This window comes from Neopelma chrysocephalum, unplaced genomic scaffold, assembly GCF_003984885.1.
Source record: "Neopelma chrysocephalum unplaced genomic scaffold, ASM398488v2 Primary Assembly neopelma1_165, whole genome shotgun sequence".
NCBI classification, from domain to species: Eukaryota; Metazoa; Chordata; class Aves; order Passeriformes; family Pipridae; genus Neopelma; species Neopelma chrysocephalum.
Genome location: NW_020897827.1, coordinates 304,860 through 327,878, shown reverse-complemented (window position 1 = coordinate 327,878; position 23,019 = coordinate 304,860). Strand labels below are relative to the sequence as shown.

Below are 23,019 nucleotides of genomic sequence, written 5' to 3'. Positions count from 1 at the left end.
CCCTGTCCCTCTCTCCCCCTGTCCCTCAGTCCCTGTCCCTCAGTCCGTCTCTCCCTCTGTCCCTCAGTCCCTGTCCCTCAGTCCCTGTCCCTCAGTCCGTCTCTCCCTCAGTCCCTGTCCCTCAGTCCCTGTCCCTCTGTCCCTCAGTCCCTGTCCCTCTGTCCCTCTGTCCCTCAGTCCCCCTGTCCCTCAGTCCCTGTCCCTCAGTCTCTGTCCCTCTGTCCCTCAGTCTCTCAGTCCCTGTCCCTCAGTCCCTGTCCCTCTGTCCCTCAGTCCCTCAGTCCGTCTCTCCCCCTGTCCCCCCGCCCCGGCCCGCGCGGGCTGAGGGGGCTCCGCGCATGCGCCCCGCGCCCCCCGCCCGGGCTCGGCGGCCGAGGGGCCCCGGCACGGCCAGGGCCGGACCGTGAGTGGGGGGCGAGGGGGAAACCGGGAAAAACCGGGAATGCGGCGGGACCCGCGGGGCCCCGAGGGCTCCGAGCCGGGACCGTGAGAGGACCGACCCGCGGGAGCCGGGGGCGGGCGGGAGCCCCGGGGGCGGCGCAGGGGAGCGAGCGGCGGGAGGCTGAAGGGGACGGCGGGAACCTGAGGGGGACGGCGGGAACCTGAGGGGACGGAGCTGTGGGACTGAGGGCGGCGGGGGGCGGAGGGCGCAGAGCCGGGAGCTCCGGGGCGATCCGGAGGCGCCGGGAAGGGCCGGGCGCGCTCCGCCGCCGTGAGGGGCCGGCGCCGCCCGCCTGTCCCCGCGTCCCTCCGCGCTCCGGACGGGCCTCTCCGCGCTGTTCGTGCCCGGCGAAGTGATCCCTGAGGCGATCCCTGAGCCCGCCGGGGCTTTCCCGGGAGCAGCGGCCGGTGCCAGCCCCGCCGCACGTGGCCGAGCCCCCTCGGTGAGGAGCGAGCGCGGGAACGGGGGCGAGCGCACCTGGGGCACCTCCCGGGGCACCTCCGGTGTCACCCCCGTCCCCTCCTCCCGAGCCACCTCCCGGGTCACCCCGGCCCCCTCCTCCCGAGTCACCTCTCGGGTCACCCCGGTCCCCTCCTCCCGAGTCACCTCTCGTGCCACCCCAGTCCCTTCCTCCCCTCCCGGCTCAGGGATCCCCGGTGTCGGCCCGCGGCGGTGGATGGAGCTGCAGCTCCAGCACAAGCCCTGGAAGCAGCAGCAGCTCCTGCTCTCCTTGCCCAGATAAACCTTCTCGACGCTGCTGTGGGAGCCTGAGCCAGCCCTGCCCAGAGCCGACAGGCTGCAGCCCTGCGGGTTGGTATCGCTCTGGGAATACTCCTCTGGTTCAAGGAGTGTTTGGGCAGCGCTCTCAGGCACACGGTGGGATGGTTGGGGTGTCCTGTGCAAGGCCAGGAGCTGAACTTGATGATCCCTGTGGGTCCCTTCCATCTCAGGACATTCTGTGATTCTCTGTGCTTGACCCTAATACAGAGCACAAGGAGAAAAATCCACCCCTGTATGGGATAATGGAAGCTTTGGCCTCCGTTGGGCCTAACTTTCACCCTGCACAGTAAAATTTCACAAGAGTGACATTTGTACAGCTATTTTTACTTGCTTTTTTAAGCCAATTCTCTTTTCTGTTGGTAGGAATTGGTCCTGACGCTTTCTGGTCAGTGTGACCTTGTTTCACAGGGAAATGCTGGTTTTGTTCCACCGTCAAATGAATCACAAATAGGAGACAGTTCATGGGGATTAATTAGGGCATGGATGTACTGTATGGATTCTGGAGCAACAGTTGGTACCGCTGGGTTCAGCTTTTTCATTGGGTGTTCGCTTGGTATTTCGAGACGAGAGGAAGAACAAAACCCTTCCATCTGACAGACCGTTGATTATTGTTGTTATTTCCATGTCTTCTGCCTGCTGTAAGTCAAGGATAATTGGCTAAAAAAACCCCAAACCGTCCCTTCCTGTTAGAAATCCCTGTCACTGGGATGTTCAATGAGCCAGCTGTCAGTGCAGTTACCAAACCCTCCGTTCTTCGGGTCAGTGCAGTTACCAAACCCTCTTTTCTTCAGGTCATTTAAGAGGGAAACTTGTTGTTTTCTGTCAAGATTTGTGCTTAGGAAAATGCAAGGTGCCTTTCTTTTGTACTTTTGGTTCTTTCCAAGTATATTCCGAAGTTGTGCCTGTGCTTTCCTGGGGGAACAGTTCAGCTCGGTCCTGTGAAGCGGGACAGGTAAGGATTTTTAGAGGGGAATTGGAGCTTTTTTGTGCCATTGGACACCAAGTGAAAGTCGTGGATTTGCAGCAGCGCTGACATTAACTCCTGGGTTTCCAGCAGTGCTGGCATTAACTCTGGGTTTCCAGCAGTGCTGGCATTGGCTCCAGCGTTTCTCTGGAGAGGGGAGGACGGTGTTTGCAGCTCTGTGCTCGCTGTGGCTGCGCGGCTCGGCGGGGGTGGGCTGAGCTGTCACAGATTTCGGTGTCTGGCGAATGCGCGACTCGCTCGGCCCGTCCTGCTCCTGTGGGCAGTGACGAGAGCTGGGAACGAGGGGCTGGTCCTCGCTGGAGCCGAGCTGGAGTACTTGGAGTGCAGGGCTCTCCCGGGTGCAGCCGGGGCTCTGACCATGTCTGTGAGCGAGGAGGCGGCGAGGTAAGGGCTGGGGGGCTGGGGGGATGTGCCGGGTGTGGGTTCTGCCCTGCCAGCCTTGCTGGGGCTCCTTCTGTGGAAACCGGCCCTTTGCAGTGTGTTTCTCAAAAAACAGTAACTTGGCTGATGTTTCCGAATTGAAATGGGGCAGAACAGAACCAGGAGCACTGGGACACGTCCCTTTGGAGGGCTGTGTTTCACATCACAGGAAACTTGTTTTACCAGGGGGTCTCTGTTCTTTTTCTGTGGAAAACACAACCAGCCACTCCTTGGGTTCGTCACCCAGTGCCTCTTGTCCTTTTAAAACGAGCTTTATCAAGTTTATCAGTTTAAGTGGTGAAAAGTTATTAAAAACATCTTCCTGATGGAGCTGTTCCCTTACCAGAGGGTCTGACTGCCGTCAGTGCTTTTAGACTGGAGTTGCAAGTTTGTCTCACCACTGATGCAGGGGACCATTGAGTTATTGCTAATGGAAAACATTTCCATTTGCAAAACTAAGTGTTTTCTCAATTAATGCAACAATATTAAAATTTTTGGGGTTTTTTTTAAAGCAACTCACAGGTCTGAATGCAGGAGGAATTATCATGAAATACCTGTTTTCTAGACGGGTTTCATCCTTAGTCCGTCATTAGGGACTATTTTTGCCTGTCACTTCAAAGCAAACACCCAACTCATCACAGATAATGTGCAAGTGATGCAAAAACCAGTAAATAACTGGAAAATTTGGATCGATTCAGAACACAACTCTCTTTGAAGGATTCAGAGAAGAGCCCTAAGAGGGTTGGGCATGTTTGGGCAGTGAGGAGTCCCAGCGGTCCCGGCCGGTCCTCAGCAAAGGGAAGGTTAAAAGAAAACCTTGCTGGGCAAGTTTACACCAACTTTAGGAATTTAGCAAAGATTTTGGTACGGCCTGAAGAGTTTTAATTGTAGACACAATTGTTCTAAAGAATCCAGTGGTTCTAAAGGTAGTTGGTGTGAGAATTGTGTTGCTTTAGGTGCAGCTTTATCTTAAAAGGTCTTTTCTGGGTTTGGATGGTTTTAAAGTTTACAAGAGGAAAATTCTTATAAGCTGAGAGATCTAATCACTGGTGGGGAGTTTGTGATTTATTGTAACACACAGATTTGTTGATTTAGTAATTTGCTGAGTGCCAGCAACTTCTGCGAGTCCATAGAAAACCCCAAACTTTCCTAATCCGTCACTTTTGCCAAGGACAGCATGAGATCTGGTGCCTGAGGTTGTACCTAGGTGTGATCTGGCCCTTAAGACCAACAAAGCAGCCTAAAAACACACTGTCAGGGGTCGGATAATCCTGGAAGCCCCTTCCTCAGGTGTGTGGGGTCGCTGAGACCCCTGTGCCTTGGTGCTTCTCTGGAGAGCTGGAGCCAGGGAGAGCGGAGCCAGCAGACACTGCCAGTGCTGCTGATGCCTCAGTTTTGTCCCAGCTGTGATGCTGGCAGCAAGGACTTGTTAGAGCATGGTGAGCTTTCCCTGGAATGCTGCTGGAACAGCACAGAGTGTGAGCCAGGAGCGGGGCAGCCTGGGCAGACCCAGCTCACCAGGGTGAGTTCTGCTGATTTGTGGCCATTGGTACCTGCGAGGGGCTGTGTGCCTGAGGAAAACAGGGGTGGGATCAGCAGCTGGACTTGTGTGATCCTTGTTGATCCCTTCCAGCTCGGGATACTCTGCGATTCTCTGAGGTTGTAGCCTCACCATCAACATGTAGCCGAGAAAAAGGGGGGATTTTATGACTTTTCACCATGTTTTTCAAACGTGGGAATCACAAGGCACGTGTTTGCCTTGTACAAGGTACCTCGTGCATCCTCACCCTTCCTGCTGGGACAGGATTCCCTGATCAGCAGCACAAACTCGGACAAGGGTGACAATCATTAAACAGTTGGAGTGAAACCCTTGTCCTGGATAATGGACCCGAAATCCTCGTGGATAATGGAGCCCTTTGTTGTTGTGCTGCCTCATTAGGGGGAAGGTGATCCTTTCCTCCCACCCTGCTTCCAACCTTTGTCTTTTGTGCTGCCACTCCACAGAGTTGACTTGTGCTCCGGATCTATTTATTTTTAATCTGCTTAATAGGAAATAAATTATTGCTGTGGAAAAAGTTCTGTTAATACTCCCTACATTTTATGGTTGCTTTACTTTAGCACTGCACTGTGCACGGAAGCACATTCCTGCCCACCAGGTAGGGAGACTGGCAGAATTGTGGATGAGCCCCCAAAATCTGGTCCCTGGGGTGGTTGTGTGCCCTGTTTGGGAGGGAATGAAGGTTTTATTGCAGAACCCCGTGGCATTATCAGTCCTTCCAGCTGGTCTCTGCACTTCCCACGAGCAGCAGGAGTGCAATTCCACTGTCCTGTGCTTGTGCCATGGAATAATGTGCTGTGCTTTTCTTTTTTTTTTACTCAAATTGGGGTTAATAATGGTCAAATTGTATTAAATCACATTTCACTTGAGAAAAAACCCATACTTTTAAAATGTCAGAATCACCAAATTACCCGTTCACTGCCCGTTCTTGGTCCTGGTTTTGAGAGGTCGTTCGCTTTCAGTTAAAAGCCACAAAAAGGAATTTATCTTCCAAATGTTCCTTGGAGGGGAAAGGGCAACGTTACATTTCCTTTTCTGACCTTATACCATAAATATGAATTATCACTGCTCGGGTAGTGACGCACAGTTCTCCTCAAATTTGGGACTGGCTGGAAGATCTGGTTGGGATTTTTAAAAACTTGTGTTGTTTTTTTTTTTAATGAAGATTTAAGGTGAAAGTTCCTAGATGTGGTGTTGGGATAAATGCCATATGCAACGTGTGGCTGGGCAGTTATGATTTTACTGGTGATTTCTGGTGAAGGAAATAGTGAGAGCAGTAAATATTGGAGCAAAAAGAAATCCCTTTTCCTTCTGCAAACGCAGAGAACTTGATTTCATACCTCAGTACTGGAAAATAATTCCTTAGTGATTCCATTTCAAAGGAGAACCTGATTCCGTCTCAAAGCAGAACCCAGGGCTTTAAGCAATAGCACAAGTTACAAGGTTTTCTGGCTATAAATAAAGATCTATATTTGGAAGAAACAAATAGTGTATTTATGGACAAAACTGTATTAAGGGAAATGTGATGGAAAAATTGAGTCAGATGAGCTGATGTATGAGGCATTTCCCTCTGGAGTCATTGGGCTGAAAAATGTTTTATATGCCTAAACTTGAACAGATGCTTCAGCACACACACACACACACACACAGAGACACTCCTCCTCCAGTTCATATTAACAGTTCTGCTCATGCTGCTGTGATTAATTCCCAGACCAGTCTGGTTTAGGCTCTTTTCCGGGGGCTCGGGGGTATTTGCAGCTCCTCCAGGTACTTAAGCCATGCCTGGCTGTGAAGGAGTGAGCAGCCCGGTTATTAGCAGGATTTATTTCCAGCTTTGCATTAGGCATGTGCTTAAGTGCCTCACTGAGCTGGGATTTACATTTTTGCACGGGAGTGAGGGATTTCTCCCTATTACCTTGCTTAGATGGGAATCGCTGGAGTCAGCCAGCTCTTTTGCCTAAATAAGTCCATGATACCAGCTCTGGGCTCTTGCAGTTATTAGTTCCACCTTTTTAGGTACAAATTTTTCAGGAAACAAGTCTGAGTGTGCGTGCTTGACCTCGTTTGAGATCCTGTTGAAGGAGAAAGGGAAGACATCCATATGGATGACCAGCAGATTGTGCCTCCCATCCTTTCCCGTCCGGATGGCGCAGTTGGTGGTGCTGGAGGAGGCTGACAACTGCATTGGATTGTTTTCCATTGAATCCCTGCTCATCCATTAGTCTGCTGGCCAGGGGTGTGTTTTTTGCCCCCTGGGTAGCTGTGCACAGCACTCCCCCTCTCCTGAACATCCCCAAAGTCGTCCCAAAAAATGCAGCGTGTTGGGGACACCTCTTCCCGCTTTGTTTTTGTGTCAAAGGAATGTGGAAAAATGACTTCTGGGTCTAAACCTGATGATTTCTGGGTTTAAACCTGGGTCTGCCTGTGGTGTACGTTGGGAATATGGCTCTTAAAGGATGAGGGATGATGCTGGTGGCATCAGGGGATGCCAAGTCCTGCTCGTGGTGACATCCCAGTGCTGGACACGCGTGAGCGGTGCAGCCCTGCCAGACTTGTACAGAACAAGCCATTGCCTGGGAAGTTCTGTATCTCTTGTGCTTAAAATAGTCAAGAGCCTGGAAGGGCGATTGCATGTCTTGTGTGTTCCCATGTTCCCTTGAGGGGGAGTTTTGACTCCTTGTTAACTCCTGGGAGCCTGGCGCTGGTGTGGACTCAGGGATGCGGCTGACAGCTAACGCTGCCTGATCCTGAGCTCAGAGATGAGTCTGGAGGCAGAGAAGGGGCTGCCCTGCTGTCAATACATTTTTAAATGGCATAAAATTAAAAGCAATTAAAGTTCTTAATGTATCTTGCAGGTGTGCTGCCCTGCATGCAGCACCTCCTCCTAAAAATCTAAAAATCTTCTGATTTTCGTGGTAAACATTGAAGTAGCTGAGAAATGAATTTTACTCGCAGCAGATTCGCTCGCAGGAGTTGCTCAGATACTCAGAGTTACTCTGGCACTCAGATATGTAGTTAAGCTATTTTGAATAGGAGAATTTTCATAGTGGAAAGTGTGATTCCTGAGATACTAAAAAGCAAAATAAAATTGAACTGTTTGGGAGGAAGCACACGGTGATCTTCCATAGGGCCATATGGAAATTATCTGTATTTCTTGGTTCGTGTGAAGTCTTTGCTCCTTCTGGAGCTGACTGGAATCCTCCTCCTCCGTGCTTGGTTTGTATTCCTCAGCCTGCTCTTGCTCTCTTTGCAATCTGTGGCCAGACCGTATCGATCCGGGTGTCTGTGAGATCCGATTCTCTGGAGGATTGTGCTGGAGAGCAGGGACAGAAATAAATCACCTCTGCCCTTCAGGTGTGCTGAGTGCCTGAGACTGTCCACGAGTACAGGAGCAATTCCAGAGGGCTGGGACTGAGCAGTGATTAATAACCTGGGGTACCGGTTCTGTTCCCTTTGATGCCTCTCTTTTGGCTGGTTCATTGAGAGGCTCTTCCCCCAACAGCAGGGGCACTCCTGGCTCCTTCAGAACAGCCACATGGATCAGACAGAGCCTTGCCCGCTCTGGAGTCCTGTTCCCGACCGTGGAAGCTGCAGCAGAGCCCAGGAGAAGCTTATCTGGACCCCCTCAGCCTGCTGGCTGCTTTTTGCCTGCAGACTTACCCACGTCTGAGGCGCTGTCTCTGGTTTTCAGGTTTTGAGGGGTTTTCCTTCTGCAGCTCCCCCAGGTTTTACAGCTCCCCTCTCTCTTTCCCTGGCTCAGCCGCCTTGTTTTTCCAGTGTTCCTCCCACACTGTGGTGTCCATACGTCTTCTCTAAGCTCCTGTTCTCTGTTCCCGTGATGGGGGATGATGAGAGTGACCAGAGCCCTGGCTGAGCTGGGGGCACTCAGGGCACGTGGCAGCGTGTGCTGTTGGGGTGCTTGTCCTCTCACACTGGTGAAATGCTGTTGGCTGTGCTGGAGCTTTCACAGAGCAGCCTGACAGCCCCAAGACCTCCTGCTCGCTGAGGCCATCTCAGGGCACATCTATTTTTAGTTTGAAATTGAGATTTATTTTGTTTATTCCATGTATGCCTCACTTTATCCATGTGGAATTCCATCTGCCATTTTATTACTAGGTTGCGTAGACTCTTGTGGTCCCTGTGCTGCTCTTTGTGGTTGTTTATCTGCCTCACCTTGAATATTGCCAGCAGGATCCTTGGTCACATCCCACCCACTCGCTGTTGCGTGTGCTCAGACAATGTCCTGGTCTGGCACAGATCCCAGCCTCTCCTGTGATCCCTGCTCTGACCTCCTTCCCGGGCAGGAAATGGCCATTTATTCCCTCTTCTCTCTGTGAAGGGGATAATCACTTTTCTGGTGGCCTTTTGGGGTCCCTTCAAGAAGCCATTGGTGAGAGGGACTCGCAGAGGTTAAACCCTGGTGGTCTGGAGCCCTGTGTGGGGTTGGAAGTGCCTTTGCAGAAGCCCCGTTGATGTTCCCCTGGAATGCTGTGCTTACACAGACAGTCCATTGCCCACTGACTCTGCTCTGTAGGAGATTGTCTCATTATTCCCATTGGAATGTTGGCTTTGGGGAGCTGCACTTTGCTGGGATTTTCTTCACAGCCCTTGTCTTGCAGAGGTGACACGACAGTGCCGAATGGCTGTAGCCAGGCTGGGGGTCCATCTCTGGTGAATCCACCCAGCCCTCCCAGCTGTGACTCCTCATTTTGGCTCCTTATTCTGTAACCTCCTCTCCAGTCCCTGCAGTGGAAACCAGTTTCCCAGCGAGTCCCAGAGGAAGGGGCTGGGGAGGAGCCTGGGACTGTTCCTGGTTCTGTGAGTGGGAGTGTAAAGAAGTCACATCATTTTCCCTGGGTGACATTTTCATCTCTTTTAGTAGCATTAAGCAATGAACCTGATTCTGAAGGGGGAATGGTCTGAGGGCTGGAACAGCTCTGCTGTGGAGAGGCTGGGGGAGCTGGGGGGTTCAACCTGGAGAAGAGAAGGCTCTGGGGAGACCTTGGAGCACCTTCCAGTGCCTAAAGGGTTTCCAAGAGAGCTGGAGAGGGACTTTGGACAAGGGCCTGGATTGACAGGACAAAAGGGAATGGCTTGGAGCTTGATGAATACATCTACAGAACCAGCATGAAGTTCACTCGGTGATAACAAGATGTAACCACCCTCCTAAAGTTTTGGAGGCTTGGAAGTAAGAAGCCAGGGGAAGCTTGGCACTGTCACTGTGCCTACAGTTGTTCCTGCAGTGTCTCAGTGGGCTTTTCCCACCTCCAGCAGCACCAAAACATGGTACATACCCTACCCTGGTCCTGTTGGTGCTCTCCCATCAAGCCTCCTGTCTGGCTTAAGCAGTTTCCGTGCTTTTGGGAGGCTGATCTGCCTAAAATTTGCTGCTAATTGTCATAATCTGTGTTGATAATAAGTCTGATAAAATTCATGGCCATGGAAAGCAGTGAGGTGGAAGAAGCTGACCGGCTGTGTGCTTGGTGCAGTGTGCCTGTCGCTGGGAAAAGAGCTCCCAGCTTCCTCCCATGAAATAGGAGTTATTTGCAGCTATTCTCAGAGACAAGAGCCCCAGTTGGTGTGTGTGTTCCCCAGCTGGGGTGATGGAGCATAGGGAGTTCAGGCAGTGCTTCGGGTCTCTTCCCAGGGGGGTCTCAAAGTAGTCAAGTCTCTCAGAAAATGACGGGTTTAGGTTTCTTATTTTATTATACAAAATAAGTGTTTTTTTCAACAGATAAGTCACTTAGTGAATTTATGTGCGTATTTATATTCTGAATTTTATCTTTGGCAAAATAAAGCTGTTAAGACTCCTGTTGAACTCAAGCTGGAGTAGCATTTTAATGCCAGTGTGGCAATCTGCTCTGACTTACTCCGCTCCTCGACTCAAAATAAACTGTGTGTAAAACTGGTGTATTCAAACACAACTCTCCAACTAATTGTGCAGTTTGGTAGCGCTTGGGAGAAGTTGAAGCACCAGGAGAGTGAGTGAGGTGCTGGTTTGTCGTTGTAGACCCCTTGTCCTTGGCTGTCCGTCCCAACCCCATCCTCATGGATTGTTGTGACACACCGATGGTGAACAGTGAGGAGATGCCTTCTGGCACGGCTGACCACCATCCCCTTCACCTTGGTGCTCCCCACCCAGACATGCACAGTTGGGTGAAGTCACAGGGGTCTGCAAAGCTCTCTGGTTCTCCATGTCTCAGCTCAGGGACAGTCCTGACAGGGTTTAGTGGAGCAGTTCCAAGTACTGGATGGCTGGAAAAGCAGTTGGCGGTGAGGGGTTTGCAGTGCCCTCCTCTGCCTCTGAACATCCTTCCCTCTCTGCAGAGCTGCTGTTGTAGGAAACATGCCATGGATTTGGTGGAGTTGTAGGCTGAGGAGGTGGCTCCTACTAGACCAGATGACAGAGCTGGGGAATAGAAGTCTTTTTTTTGAATGTGGGTCAGGGAGGAGCAGCTGCCATGGTGCAGGGTGGGTGACTGGGGACGCTGTGGCAGCCCGGGCTGTGCCGTGGTGTGCGGTATCCCTTTCACTCTCAAGCTGTTCGTGCTAGTTTGTGAGGCTTATCTCTGAAGCAAACACTGCTGTGGTTCTCCTGGCTGTTGTAAGATGGTGGTGGGAGCAGTAGGTGTTCATCCTCACCCAACTGCCTCCCGCTCAGTGAGAGCCTTTGATGTACAGGAGCCGACAGAACTGCTCTCTTTTGGCTTCTCTCTCCTTTCCCGAAATGGCCGGGAGAGTGATATTCGGGTCAGCTGCCTCCAGTGTGTCATTTTCTTTTGACACTCATCCCTCTGAGCGAAGAGGAGGAGCCCCGTGGGGAAACGCTGTGGAGCTGTTGGCTGCAGTGGACTCGGGTGTAGTTAAAAGGGTGCTGTGGTTATTCGAGTCGCTAATCACATCAAGGCAGGGACATCTCTCTGATGCCTGACTGGAACTGTATGGGAGTGAGGATGGCCTTCCCCAGACCTTGCTACCAGAGAGCTGGAGGGACCCAGGTAAGCACATGGGTGCTCCAGCCTGTCCAAAGGCTGCTGTTCCCCAGCAGTGCGTGTTTTGTGGGGTGTGCAACACGCAGTGGTACCTGGGTGTTCTCTGTTCTTCCATTTGGACCTTCCGCTTCCTGTGTGTTCTGTGATTTTCCACTTGAAATACTGTTGTTCTTGTGTGTCTGCAGTGCTCAGGGTCAGGGTGGGTGTCTGTCCATAGCTCTGGAGTCTTGGGTAGGCCAAGGTGCTCCCGTTCCCTGTGTGTCCCCAGGTGTATCCCTGTGTGCTGGGCCTGCCCACACAGGCAGAGTTTGCAGCAGGACACTCTCCTGCTATTTCCCGCCGCTCTTCCCAGGCTGGCGAGTGCATCCTGAAAGGAGCTGAATCCTGGGATTCAATGCCCGGTGTGTGAGGGAACCCCGGCCCTGCTCCATCGCACTCCCGCTTGGAGTGCTCTTGGTCACTCAGGACCTGCCTTTTGTTGTCCTTCCTGCTGTGTTTTTTCCACCTTTACCCTTCCATCACCCATATTTGTAAGAGTAACCACTGGGAGCACAGGTGCAGCAGGCAGCAGCACAATATTTTTAATATTTTAATAATATATTGTGTTCTATCGTGCCAGTGCTGTGCGGGGCACGTTGGGCAGGGGTGGGCACTGGGAGGGGGAAGATCTCAGGTCACAGTTTCACTTGCCTGTGTGGTTCTAGTCCCTGCAAGTTGGCCATACTCTGTTATGTTCATTCTTACAGGAGAAATTGCTTTGCTGCCCTTGCTCTTGTCCCAGCCTGGTCTCTGTGGTACCCAGGGAATGGTGATGGGCACAGATTGAAACGGGGAAAATTCTGCTTAAACATAAGAAAAGCTTTTTATACTGTGAGTGTGGTCAGATGCAGTAGGATCAGGCTGCCCAATCTTACTTTTCAATGCTTGTGGGGTCTCCACCCCTGGAGATATTTAGTAGGATCTAGATGCCCAGAGAGCTTGTGAGGTCTCCAGCCCCAAAGATATTTAAAACCCAGCTGGACATGGACCCGCCAACCTGCTCTGGTTGACTCTGTTTTGGGTTGTAAAATAGTTTAAACTACTGGTTATGGGAATGTTACACGTTTCTGATGGTGATGCATATGGGTACAAGGGTTGAGCATCTTCAGAATATAAGTGACTGACTCAAGTAAATGGGTGGCTCTGTCCCTTACAAAGGAGCTGTCTCAGCACTGGGCTGGTTGGGTGTTTGCTGTGTTTGACCTTGGAAGTATTTTAACAAGTGGTAACGTGTGGTGTGGCTGAGCCAGGCTTTAGTAGCCCTGAGCTGAGGAGCACATGGTGTCTCATCAGGTGGTGTCTGGGAGCAGCTCCTTGTGAGGAGAACTCGGTGTTTGGGAGGTGAGTGCTGTCTGTGCACGAGCAGCTTGTGGAAAAGCCTGCAGGATCCCCATGGTGTGGAACAGAGGGAGCTGACAGGGTCCTGTGCAGGGTTAAGAGTTGGACTCGATGAGCCTTGTGGGTCCCTTCCAACTCAGAATACTCTGGGCTTCTGTGGCAGCTCACAGTTGGGAGTGTTGTGTGCACCTGAGGCCACACTCACCCGGTCTGATGGTGGTAGGAACAGTCTGTCTCGAGGATGTCCTCCAGATCTTTGGATCTTAAGGGTACAAACAGCAGGCCCTGGCCCTGTTGTGTGCAGACAGCCTGGGCTGGCAGTCCCAGAGCTCAGGGTTTGGTTAAACAGAACAGCAGTGTCAGGTGGTTTCTCTAGTATGGCTTGAGCTTTAGATTCAAAATCTTGGAAAAAAAAATAATTGTTCTTTACCTACCCTGTAATTCCTTGTTTTCAGCATCCAACTGAAAGACACAGGGAAAGAGTTTTCCTGTGCATTCCCAGCTCCTCCACAGGGATGAATGAGCCATTCCCTCTTAGGGGCTGGGGGATATGATCTGTGGTACAAGCTGCACATTCCTGAGCCGGTTTTGAGCAGGGATCACATGGGATTTCTGTTCCTTTATATTTACATTTACCAGGCTTACTGGGAGACAGGGAGCGTGGAGGAGACTCCAGGCCCTTCAGCTCTGGACTGTGCTGGAGAAATGCTGTGAGGTGTGTGAGGGTGGAGGAGGTGAGAGGAGGGAGGGAGAGCTCAGGAGACGCAGGGTTGGTTCTGAGCTCCAGCAGCCCTTCCCTTGCTGGGTTATTCCTCATCCACCAGCGGGTTGTGAAGGAGGGGGGATGTTCCTGCTCCAAGCTCCATCCTGGCACGGTGCTGGTCCCGAGGTCTGGCACGATGCCACGTTGGTGTGAGTGAGGCTGCCGCGGGGAGCGAGGGTTTCCCTGCGGGCTGTCAGACGGTGTCTGGGACTGCTTGGTTCTCTCCTTTATTACATTTCACATCACCACAGTGCCGGCAGCACCTGGGGCTCCCCCTGCCTCCTGATACCTGGAGTGTGCAGCAGAGGTGTGAGGAGCAGCCTCAGGCTTGCTGGGTGTCACACAGCTCTGCCCCGAGTCCTTGCAGAAGTGCCCAGCTCTGAGCTGGTACAGCTCATTCCCGTCGTTCAAAGGGACTCTGAGTGCCGAGCGTGTGTGAAGGGATTCAGGCTGACACAGACCCCGCCACAGGTCTCCAGAATCTCACGGGGTGACAGAGGCTGTACAGCCCAGCCTCCATTTTCCATGGAGCCTCTAGTCAGGCTCACAGCTCGCCCTGTCCTCACGGACCCTGCTCTTCCAAGCTGGGATCCGCATGTTCCGGGGGGCCTGCCCTGGACACGAGGCTTCCCGGAGCACTGTGGTTGCTGTAGGTGCAGTAAGAGCTGGTTTGGGCCAGCACGAAACACGTCGTGATTTTCATTTGAATTTTGTCACTGCGGGGGAGTGTTGCTAAAATTGTCACTTGGCTTCCCATGTTAGCAGTACCTGAGGGCACGCCGAGGCGGCCGGAGGTTCATGTCTGAGCTGCAAATTCCAGTTTATCTGTGAGCTGAATGCTCGGGTGGGTATATGTTGATTTTCAAAGAGATACGTTCTTGACATCTTTATTTTTTTGACAGCGCAAGAATCTTATTATATCCCTACCTCTTACCCATATTTTCCTGTTCTATTTATATCCCGCGTTGGATCTGTGGTCTCGGGATTCAACGGGGGGTTTTTCAGGCTCGGGGGGTTGGTCTGGGGATCAGCAGAGCCTTGTTATCCTGCCTGGGATTGGAAGGCACCGTTCAGAAATGGTTTCCAAATTGACATTGACATTGTGGCTTTTTCCAAACCCTTCTCTGCTGCTGCCACGTGAGCCCTGCCAGCTGACAGAGGATTTGTTTGAAAGAGCACTGTGTGCTCTCCACAAAGTCCCAGCCTTTTTCCTTCCCAAGTGCTCTGTAAGATTAAAAATAAAACTCAGTACAATTTTCTTATTCTTTTTCATCTGCGTTGCTGAAAATGGGAGGGAAGTTGGTAGTGATTGAGCCCACTTCCTTCACAAAGGATGGAAGGGTGATGGCTGTGAGTTGTCTTATCCCAGGTATTCCTGGGAATACCCCCACATCCTCGCCCTTGTGTCACTTAGGAGGATGGACAGTGGAATTGCTGCTCATGGAATGCAGGTGGCATCAGCACAATGCTCACCAGGATTTGGGATGTGCTGGTCCCTTGCTGGTGCTGGGTCTGACCACAGCTCTCTCCTTTCTTGAGCAATAAAGTCTTACTCATTTTCCAGGTTAAAAAAAAAAAAAAGGAACTTCTCTGCTTCCTCATAAGTACTTGTAAATCATGTAGTTTCTTACTTTTCAATGTAAATGAGATTTGAATGAATAATGCTAATTATTCATTCATCCTAATTCAAATCCTATTTTAATTAGCCTGTGGGCCCAATTTCACTTTCATGCAGCATGAAACCTCTTTTGATTAACAACAGAATTGCCATCCATTTATTCTTCTTTTTTTTCTTGCTCAGCACATGTCTTTTTAAACTGCTTAAACCCAAAACAAAACAAATAAGTCACTAATAAATTAATCAAATTTCATTTGCGTGACCTGTGAGGACATATTTTAAGGGGGAGAAAAGTCTTCTCTAAATATATTGATTCTCTAAATATATTGATTCTCCTTAACAACTGCCTCAGGGCTACAAAACCTCCTGCAGACAAACCTTTCTGAGGAGGTGCTGGTGAACTATGGTGCCATCCATGGACATGCTGAGGCTGTGCCCAGCCCCACTGTTGATGGAATGACAAGGAATGACAGGAAGTGAATCCTGGTGTCAGAGAAGCGTCACAGAAGAGCTTGGGCTGGAAGGGATCCATAAGGATGATCCAGTCCAACTCCCTGATCCTCACAGTGCTGCCTAGTGCTGAACCAGACCAGCACAACTCCCTGCACCCTCCTGCTCAGGTGCTTTGGGCTGCGGCTGCCAGTCTGTACTGGGATGGAGTGCAGGGGATCCAGTCTGTACTGGGATGGAGCCCAGGGGATCCAGTCTGTACTGGGATGGAGCCCAGGGGATCCAGTTTGTACTGGGATGGAGCCCAGGGGATCCAGTTTGTACTGGGCTGGGCCCGGTCTGTGCTGAGATGAGGCCAGAACATCCAGTTTGTACCAGGACATGGGCCAGTCTTTACTGACACATGGCCACGGGAGAGAGTCTGTACTGAGCTGGGGCCCAGTCTGCCCTGGGAGTGGATCAGGGATCCAGTTTATACTGGGCTGGGGCCCAGGCTGTGCTGGGACAAGATCGGAAGGTGGTTCTGAGGGCGTTTGGGATTTGACAGCCTGGAGTGAGGTTGGTTTTAACCCCCATCTGGTGTGTGTGGTGCTGCCTTCCAGGTGCCTCCATCCCAGCAGGATGGGACATGGCTGCAGCATCTGAAATGTTTCAGTTCATACCCAAAGCCCACCCTGGGCTGGGGAGGGGACGGGGCACACCTGGGGGACTGTTCCCTGGCTGTACCTGAACAACAACCATGTTGAACAGCTCCAGAGCTTTTCTGCAGGGAAAGCTGATTTCTCATGTACCTGGTCCAAATTCTTCTTCATTGTCTCTGGATGTCAGCACCTGCAAAGCTTTAATTCAGGAGCCAGCTTGCTGTCAGAGATGTGTCTGGTGTTTGTGGATCCTGCCTGCTCCAAGGAGCCTCTGCTGGAAGTGCTGGAATGAATTTATGACAAATACAGGGAATGAAAATCTCCCTCAAATGCACTTTCTGGCATGACTTAAATTAGCTAAAATTGCTGACATTTTGCCTTTCTGGGATGCGTGTCAGTGTCCATAAACCTTTCTTTCAAACATTGGAAAATTATTGAGTTAAATGTTGCCAGAACCACAGATGCAGGAGACACGAGTGTACGTTGGGTGAAGGTTACTGTGATGTGTCTGGGTGCTGCAGCACGTGGTGCAAAGGGAGAACGTGCTTCTCTAACCTTGGCTGATCCCACAAAACTGAAGGATAACACCACTTCCAAGCCATAACTCTGCTTGTAGAGTCTTGTTTTTGCATGGCATTTAATTGGGATGGGCTGAACCTGGGATAGCAGAGTTTAATGGTCATTTTGCTTGGACCAAAATGTTTCCTTAAAGACAAGGAAGTTCTTTACCTGCTGGTGGGTCCTCCCGTGTTCGTGCCACTGCTCTGCTCGGGACTAGGACTAAATTTAGACTAAGTGGCACTTTATTGGGAAGAGAATCAGCTCTTCAGCAGCTTTGCAGCTCCACAGCCAGGACCTGCTAATTGACAGAGGTCCTGGCCATTAACCAGGGGTCAGATAATGCCAACTACAGCCGAGGGCTGGAGAGAACCCCAGCACACATGTCTGTCTGGGCAGGGTCTGTACATGGCTCTGGCACTCTGTGCATTGTTATAACTGGTGGGATCCAGGTTGGGAATCCTCCTGGACCAGTCCCAAAACGACCCAGGTGCCTCGTGCCCTCCAGTGGCTGAGTGGAGGCCGAGGGATGATCCCTGTGTCTCCCTCTTTACAGCTGCTGAGGAACAGCCCAGCCTCAGGAATGTGGCTGCAGGTAGAAAACACACCATGAAAAGTTGGCACATGACACAAAGGGATTTACTTGATGATAAGGTAGCAGCTTGTCTAAAAGTAAAGACTCTCTTACTGAAACCAGCACTCATTTCAAACTTCTCTGCTGTTAACTGAATGTGACAGTATCTGAGGATTTAAAGGCTGGTTCCTGCTGTTATTCCAAATTTACATTGGCAACAGCATTTAATTAATTTAAAATTTACTTAGTAGTTTATTTTCAGAGCCCTAATGTTTTCAGTGAGAGAGAATTAACCCCTTCTTAAACTCCTTTGGGTTTTGTCTCCTTTTTTAGTTGACAAATCATGGCATGTCAGCAGGAACGTGCCTGTCCCGTTTGCCCCCAAATCCAGGTGGGAAATGCTGAGCATGGGGGTGTCTGTCTCTTGTCCCACTAATGCAGAACTCAGAGAGGCAGAGCTGGCCTTGGATGTCTTTCTGAAATAGGGGTGCAGAGAGAGACTGCACTGGAACCTCTGCTCTTTTTTTCCTGCTAAAAACATGTTATTTCTGCCAGTTCTCTATGGCACAAGGGCAGCAGGGTTGTGTAGGAGGAAGAGCTCTGGTGGAAACCTTGGCAGGATTGCATGCACCTCTAATAGCTGCTATCTATCAAACACTTGTGATTTATACATGGCCCTTTTCAGGGTTAAGGGCAGGTGGCCTGTCCACCTGAGTCAGGGCCAGTGGTTTTTGTCTTAGTTGATAATTTTGATGACAGTCGTGATCCTGAGCCTGTTGGTATTGTGATTCATCTGTAATTCCTTCCATTTTCTTCCCGTTTTTCCCAGCTAAACAAACTGAGCTCTGTAAATGCCTCCCTTTCAGGCACCTTCCCCGTCCCTCAGCTGGGTCTGAGCCCCCCGTGTTCACCCTCTGATGTCTGAGGAACTGCTGAAGGATGCGGCCGCGGGCGCCGAGGGCTGTCTCGCTGACAAGGAGGTGAGATCCCCCTCCCTGCTCCTGACTGCAGGTGACACAGCCAGGGCTCACATCCTCAGCCTTCACTGGATCACCAGCTTTTATTGAGACCCTTATCCTTGAGGAGCCTCCCTTCCCTGTGAACTGACATCCAGGGTAACCTCCCTCTCCCTGTGCTGGTCTGAGCTGCAGGCTTTGCACTGAGCGTGGTTTAAGCAGTGGATCTCTTCCATCCTCTCCAGCAATCCGTGTTTTCCTGTTTCACTGGTAACTCCTCTCCAGTTCTCAGCCTGCAAACTCGTGTCCATGTGCCCATTTTGTCAGCAGTCACTTCCCAGCCCAGCCTGGGGAGATGCAGCCTGCCTGCCAGGCCTGGCTGGGCTGTGCATTATGGGACTGATCTTGGATCTAATGTGGGAATCATTTGTCAAGACCTTGGCTACTTTTGATCCACTTAATGTGGTCTTTTTTAATACTCTCCTGTGCTAATTTTTCCCTCAGTGCCATGGAGTGATAGATCAAATGTCCTGCACAGCCCATGCACACCATGTCCCTGCTGTTGGCTAAACACATTGAATTCCACCAGAGGAGGATTACATTTACATCCTCTAACTCTGCATTGATTGCATCCCCTCACATTTCATTATTTTGCTTGTGAACAACTCTGGTTGTGTGAAAGAAGTTGAATAGTTCCTAGTTTTCTTCCAACCTCCTGAAATTTCTCTGGGATAAGAATAAATCCCTTTTAAGATCAGAGTGCTGGAGATTGGTCCAGTTCTGGGTTTAGGATCTTTCACCAAATGTTCTGTTGTAAAAGTTTCTATTGACAATGTTTGACAAACTGATATTTGACATCATCAAAGCTCTGAAAGATGTCTCATCCCCTGTGCTATAACAGTGTCCAACAGCTCTTCCGGTGCTCCATGTGTTACCAGTTTCACTCCTTGGAGCTCCACGTGGACTTGGAAGGTTGGTGGGGGGTTTTTTTGCAGTGTTGCCAGATGGGAGTTTCCATGGATGGGTTTTTTTATTGTTAGGATTGCAAATTTGTCTTGGAATCATAGGATTGCATTGGAAAGGACCTTAAAAGTCATCCAGTGCCACCCCCTGCCATGGGCAGAGACACCTTCCACTATCCCAGGTTGCTCCAAACCCCCTCCAACCTGGCCTGGGACACTTCCAGGGCTGAGGCAGCCACAGCTTCTCTGGGCAACCTGTGCCAGGACCTCCCCACCCTCACAAGGCTGGAACTCCCCTGCTCTGGCGCCAGGCTGGGAGAGCTGGGGAGAAGAGAAGGCTCCAGGAGAGACCTGAGAGCCCCTTCCAGTGCCTAAAGGGGCTCCAGGAGAGCTGGAGAGGGACTTGGGACAAGGACCTGGAGGGACAGGACGAGGGGGAATGGCTTCCCACTGAGAGAGAGTAGGTTTAGATCAAGTATGAAAAAAAAAAATCTTCCCTCTGAAGGTGGTGACATACAGAGCACATGTGTCTCTCTCTTTGGCTGGAGAGTGGCTTTGGGAGCATGTTTTTCTGTGAAATGGCACTAAACTGCTACTTTTTCTCCCAGCAGACTCCTCAAAGGCCTGCGGAGGAGACGTAGGATCTTCAAGCAAGTTCTGGCCGCTGGATCCCGATAACAGGTGATGTCACAGACATGGATGGGTGTTGGGTGTAAAAGTGGGGAGTTTTCCGACTCTCTTGGTTGAGTGTTTGTGCTGCTTAGGCTCAAGCTGATAAACTGATAAAAATCTGGGGGGGCTGTTTGTTTTTTTAGATAAACTCACTTAACCACCATGAGTTGGAGCTTTCTGACCCGCCTGTTAGAGGAGATCCAGAACCACTCAACCTTTGTCGGCAAGATCTGGCTGACAGTGTTGATTGTGTTCCGGATTGTCCTGATTGCTGTGGGGGGAGAGTCCATTTACTACGACGAGCAGAGCAAGTTCGTGTGCAACACGGAGCAGCCGGGCTGCGAGAACGTCTGCTACGATGCCTTCGCCCCCCTCTCGCACGTCAGGTTCTGGGTCTTCCAGATCATCCTGGTGGCCACTCCCTCGGTGCTGTACCTGGGCTACGCCATCCACAAGATCGCCCGGATGGTGGAGCACGGCGAGGCCGGGAGGAGGGGCCGCAGGAGGAGCCTGCCCATCCGCTGGAAGCAGCACCGCGGCCTGGAGGAGGCCGAGGGCGACCACGAGGAAGACCCGATGATGTACCCGGAGATGGAGGTGGAGAGCGTCCGGGAGAGCAAGGAGAAGCAGAGCCCCGCCAAGGCCAAGCACGACGGCCGGCGGCAGATCCGGGAGGACGGGCTCATGAGGATTTACGTGCTGCAGCTCCTGGCCAGGGCCCTGTTCGAGGTCGGCTTCCTGGTGGGGCAGTACTTCCTGTACGGCTTCCAGGTGAGCCCCGTGTTCGTGTGCAGCAGGAAGCCCTGCCCGCACAGGGTCGACTGCTTCATCTCCAGGCCGACCGAGAAGACCATCTTCCTGCTGATAATGTACGGGGTGAGCTGCATGTGCCTGCTCCTGAATGTCTGGGAGATGCTGCACTTGGGGTTGGGCACCATCCGGGACACGCTCAACAGCAAGAGGAAGGAGCTGGCGGACTCTGGGACCTTCAACTACCCGTTCACCTGGAACACCCCGTCGGCTCCCCCCGGGTACAACATTGCCCTGAAGCCGGAGCAGATGCCGTGCACGGAGCTGTCCAACGCCAAGATGGCCTACAAGCAGAACAAAGCCAACATAGCTCAGGAGCAGCAGTACGGCAGCACCGAGGGCAACATCCCCACCGACCTGGAGATCCTGCAGAGGGAAATCAAAGTGGCTCAGGACCGCCTGGACCTCGCCATCCAGGCCTACAACAACCAAAACAACCCCGGCAGTTCCAGAGGGAAGAAGTCCAAAGCAGGCTCGAACAAAAGCAGTGCCAGTAGCAAGTCAGGAGATGGGAAGAACTCGGTCTGGATTTAATGTTGGCTGAGTTGATGTACTGTGGTTTTCTCTCCTAGTTTATCATAATAACCAGCAGCCCCGTCAATAACGGCTTCCACTAAGGGAATATTTGACTTTGCTTATTTTCAGGGATACCGTTGGCTAGTGATGCAGCCCCTGGAGAGGGTTTATACACTGACTCTGGGACTAGAGAACTTTATTCTTTTGTCTTCCAAGTCAGGAGACAAATAGGTATATTTAATTCATTCTCATTGAACGGTTTATGCTGTATGTACAGTATTATAGTACATTTATTATGCACAATTTTTTTTGTATTTGTACACTGGATCTGATGTTACACTTTTTATATCGACCAGGACAAGGCCATGGGTAGCCGTTAATTAGCATTTTGTTAATTTTATTATTGTTGTCAGCAGTTATGTCGTTGTTCTTCCTTGTTTTCCGAGTAAAACTTTTTATAAAACTTTTCTATGCTGCGTTTCCGAAGTGCCTTGAACGTGCAGACAGTGGAGCCTCCACTCTCTGGGCAGCCCCTGGGTGGGGAAATATTTGGGAAACTGTTCATGGTGCTCCTGACTCTGCCCTTTACTAAAATGATGTGCTGCTGGCAAACTGGAAGTAGCATCCTATAGACTCCTATGTCCCACAGGTTTTTTCCCCCTGTAGAAAATGACTTATAGGAAACAATGTGTGTATGTGTGTGTCGAGAGCAGGAGTGCCAGAGGTGGAGAGGGCTCAGACCTCCCTGCATGCTTTGTGGAACAGGAGGGAAGAGACACTTCAAAGTCCTGCAAAACATCAGAAAAAAACTGAATAGGAATGACTGGATTCAGTAATTCCACGTGTTTCTGTGATATTGATGGGAGAAGAAACTTGTGAGGCTTGTTGTTGTGTAACAACAAGGGCAGGCAGTGGAACCTTTTGGGGAGGATTCCTGTCCTTGCCAAACTAATCTGGTCAGGTGGAGTCCTGGCAGTTCTGTCTTTCCCTCCCCCGGAACCTGGCACACAGGAGCCGTCTGGGGGAGTTCCACAAGGCCCTTCCTGAATATCAATGATTCTGCCTTATCCCAGACCCCTCTTCCCCCTGTTCCGTCCAAGGGATTCAGTTCAGGCAGAGCAATATGTACAATTTAGCTTTCTGCTTGAGAGCCCAGCCCGCCGTGGCATTCCGTGGCTTTGGCATTAAACTGGAATTTCCAATGAGCAGGAAGGGAGTGCGGGACGGTGCCTTCGGCTCTGTCTTTCTGGCAGGGAGCCACGATCGTCCTGGAGACACGCTGAGAAATGTCTCTGCTTTCTGTGCTGTTGATAATGGATTTGAGACCTTGCTGCTCTCCCTTTTTGCTGTCAGGTTTTCAGGCGTTTCAGGGCATTCTGGGGGCCTGTTCCAAGCAGGACCGTTGTGTTCCGAGGCTACCTCAGCCCTCAGTCCCTTGTCAGAGCTGGGTCAGGAGCTGGACTCAGAGAGTCATGGAATCACAGGATGGTTTGGGTGGGAAGGGACCTTGAAGCCTACCCAGTGCCACCCCTGCCATGGGCAGGGACACTTCCACTATCCCAGGTTGCTCCAAGCCCCGTCCAACCTGGCCTTGGACACTTCCAGGGTTGGGGCAGCCACAGCTTCTCTGGGCAGCCTGGGAAGAGTGAGGAGTGAGGCTCAGATAAATCCCTGCTCCGTTCCCATCCCTCAGGACACCCTCACAGAGGCTCCCCGTTAAACTCCCACCAAGGGACAGGAGCATGTCCTTGCTGTCCCCTCTGCACAGGCACTTGCTGAAAACAGCTGTAGTGCTGAGTTGTTTTGGTGTGTTTTCCCTCTGGCTCACCAGGCAGGCCAGGCGTGGATCCCGACTATCCCTGAGCAATCTGGAGAGCCTCTGGAGTGCCCAGAGCCCGCACAGCCCCCGGGTGAGCCCCTCTGGGGCTGTGGGGGCTCTGGGAAG

The 23,019-nt window shown here is 51.4% G+C and overlaps 1 protein-coding gene across 8 annotated transcripts; it reads left to right on the top strand.

Annotated features, from left to right (window-relative positions):
• Nucleotides 1-351: 351 nt before the first annotated feature.
• On the top strand, nt 352-21,545 carry GJC1 (gap junction protein gamma 1). Of its 8 annotated transcripts, none has more exons than XM_027701706.1 (4): nt 352-403; nt 18,025-18,138; nt 19,688-19,757; nt 19,892-21,545. In XM_027701706.1, exon 4 carries the CDS (start codon nt 19,911-19,913, stop codon nt 21,090-21,092), a length of 1,182 nt encoding a protein of 393 aa, XP_027557507.1. In that variant the 5' UTR covers nt 352-403; nt 18,025-18,138; nt 19,688-19,757; nt 19,892-19,910; the 3' UTR covers nt 21,093-21,545. The 8 variants fall into 8 exon arrangements, with proteins under 8 accessions (XP_027557507.1, XP_027557515.1, XP_027557512.1 ...); XM_027701714.1 differs by having other exon boundaries at nt 19,685-19,757; XM_027701711.1 differs by lacking the exon at nt 352-403 and adding an exon at nt 786-884.
• Nucleotides 21,546-23,019: the final 1,474 nt, after the last annotated feature.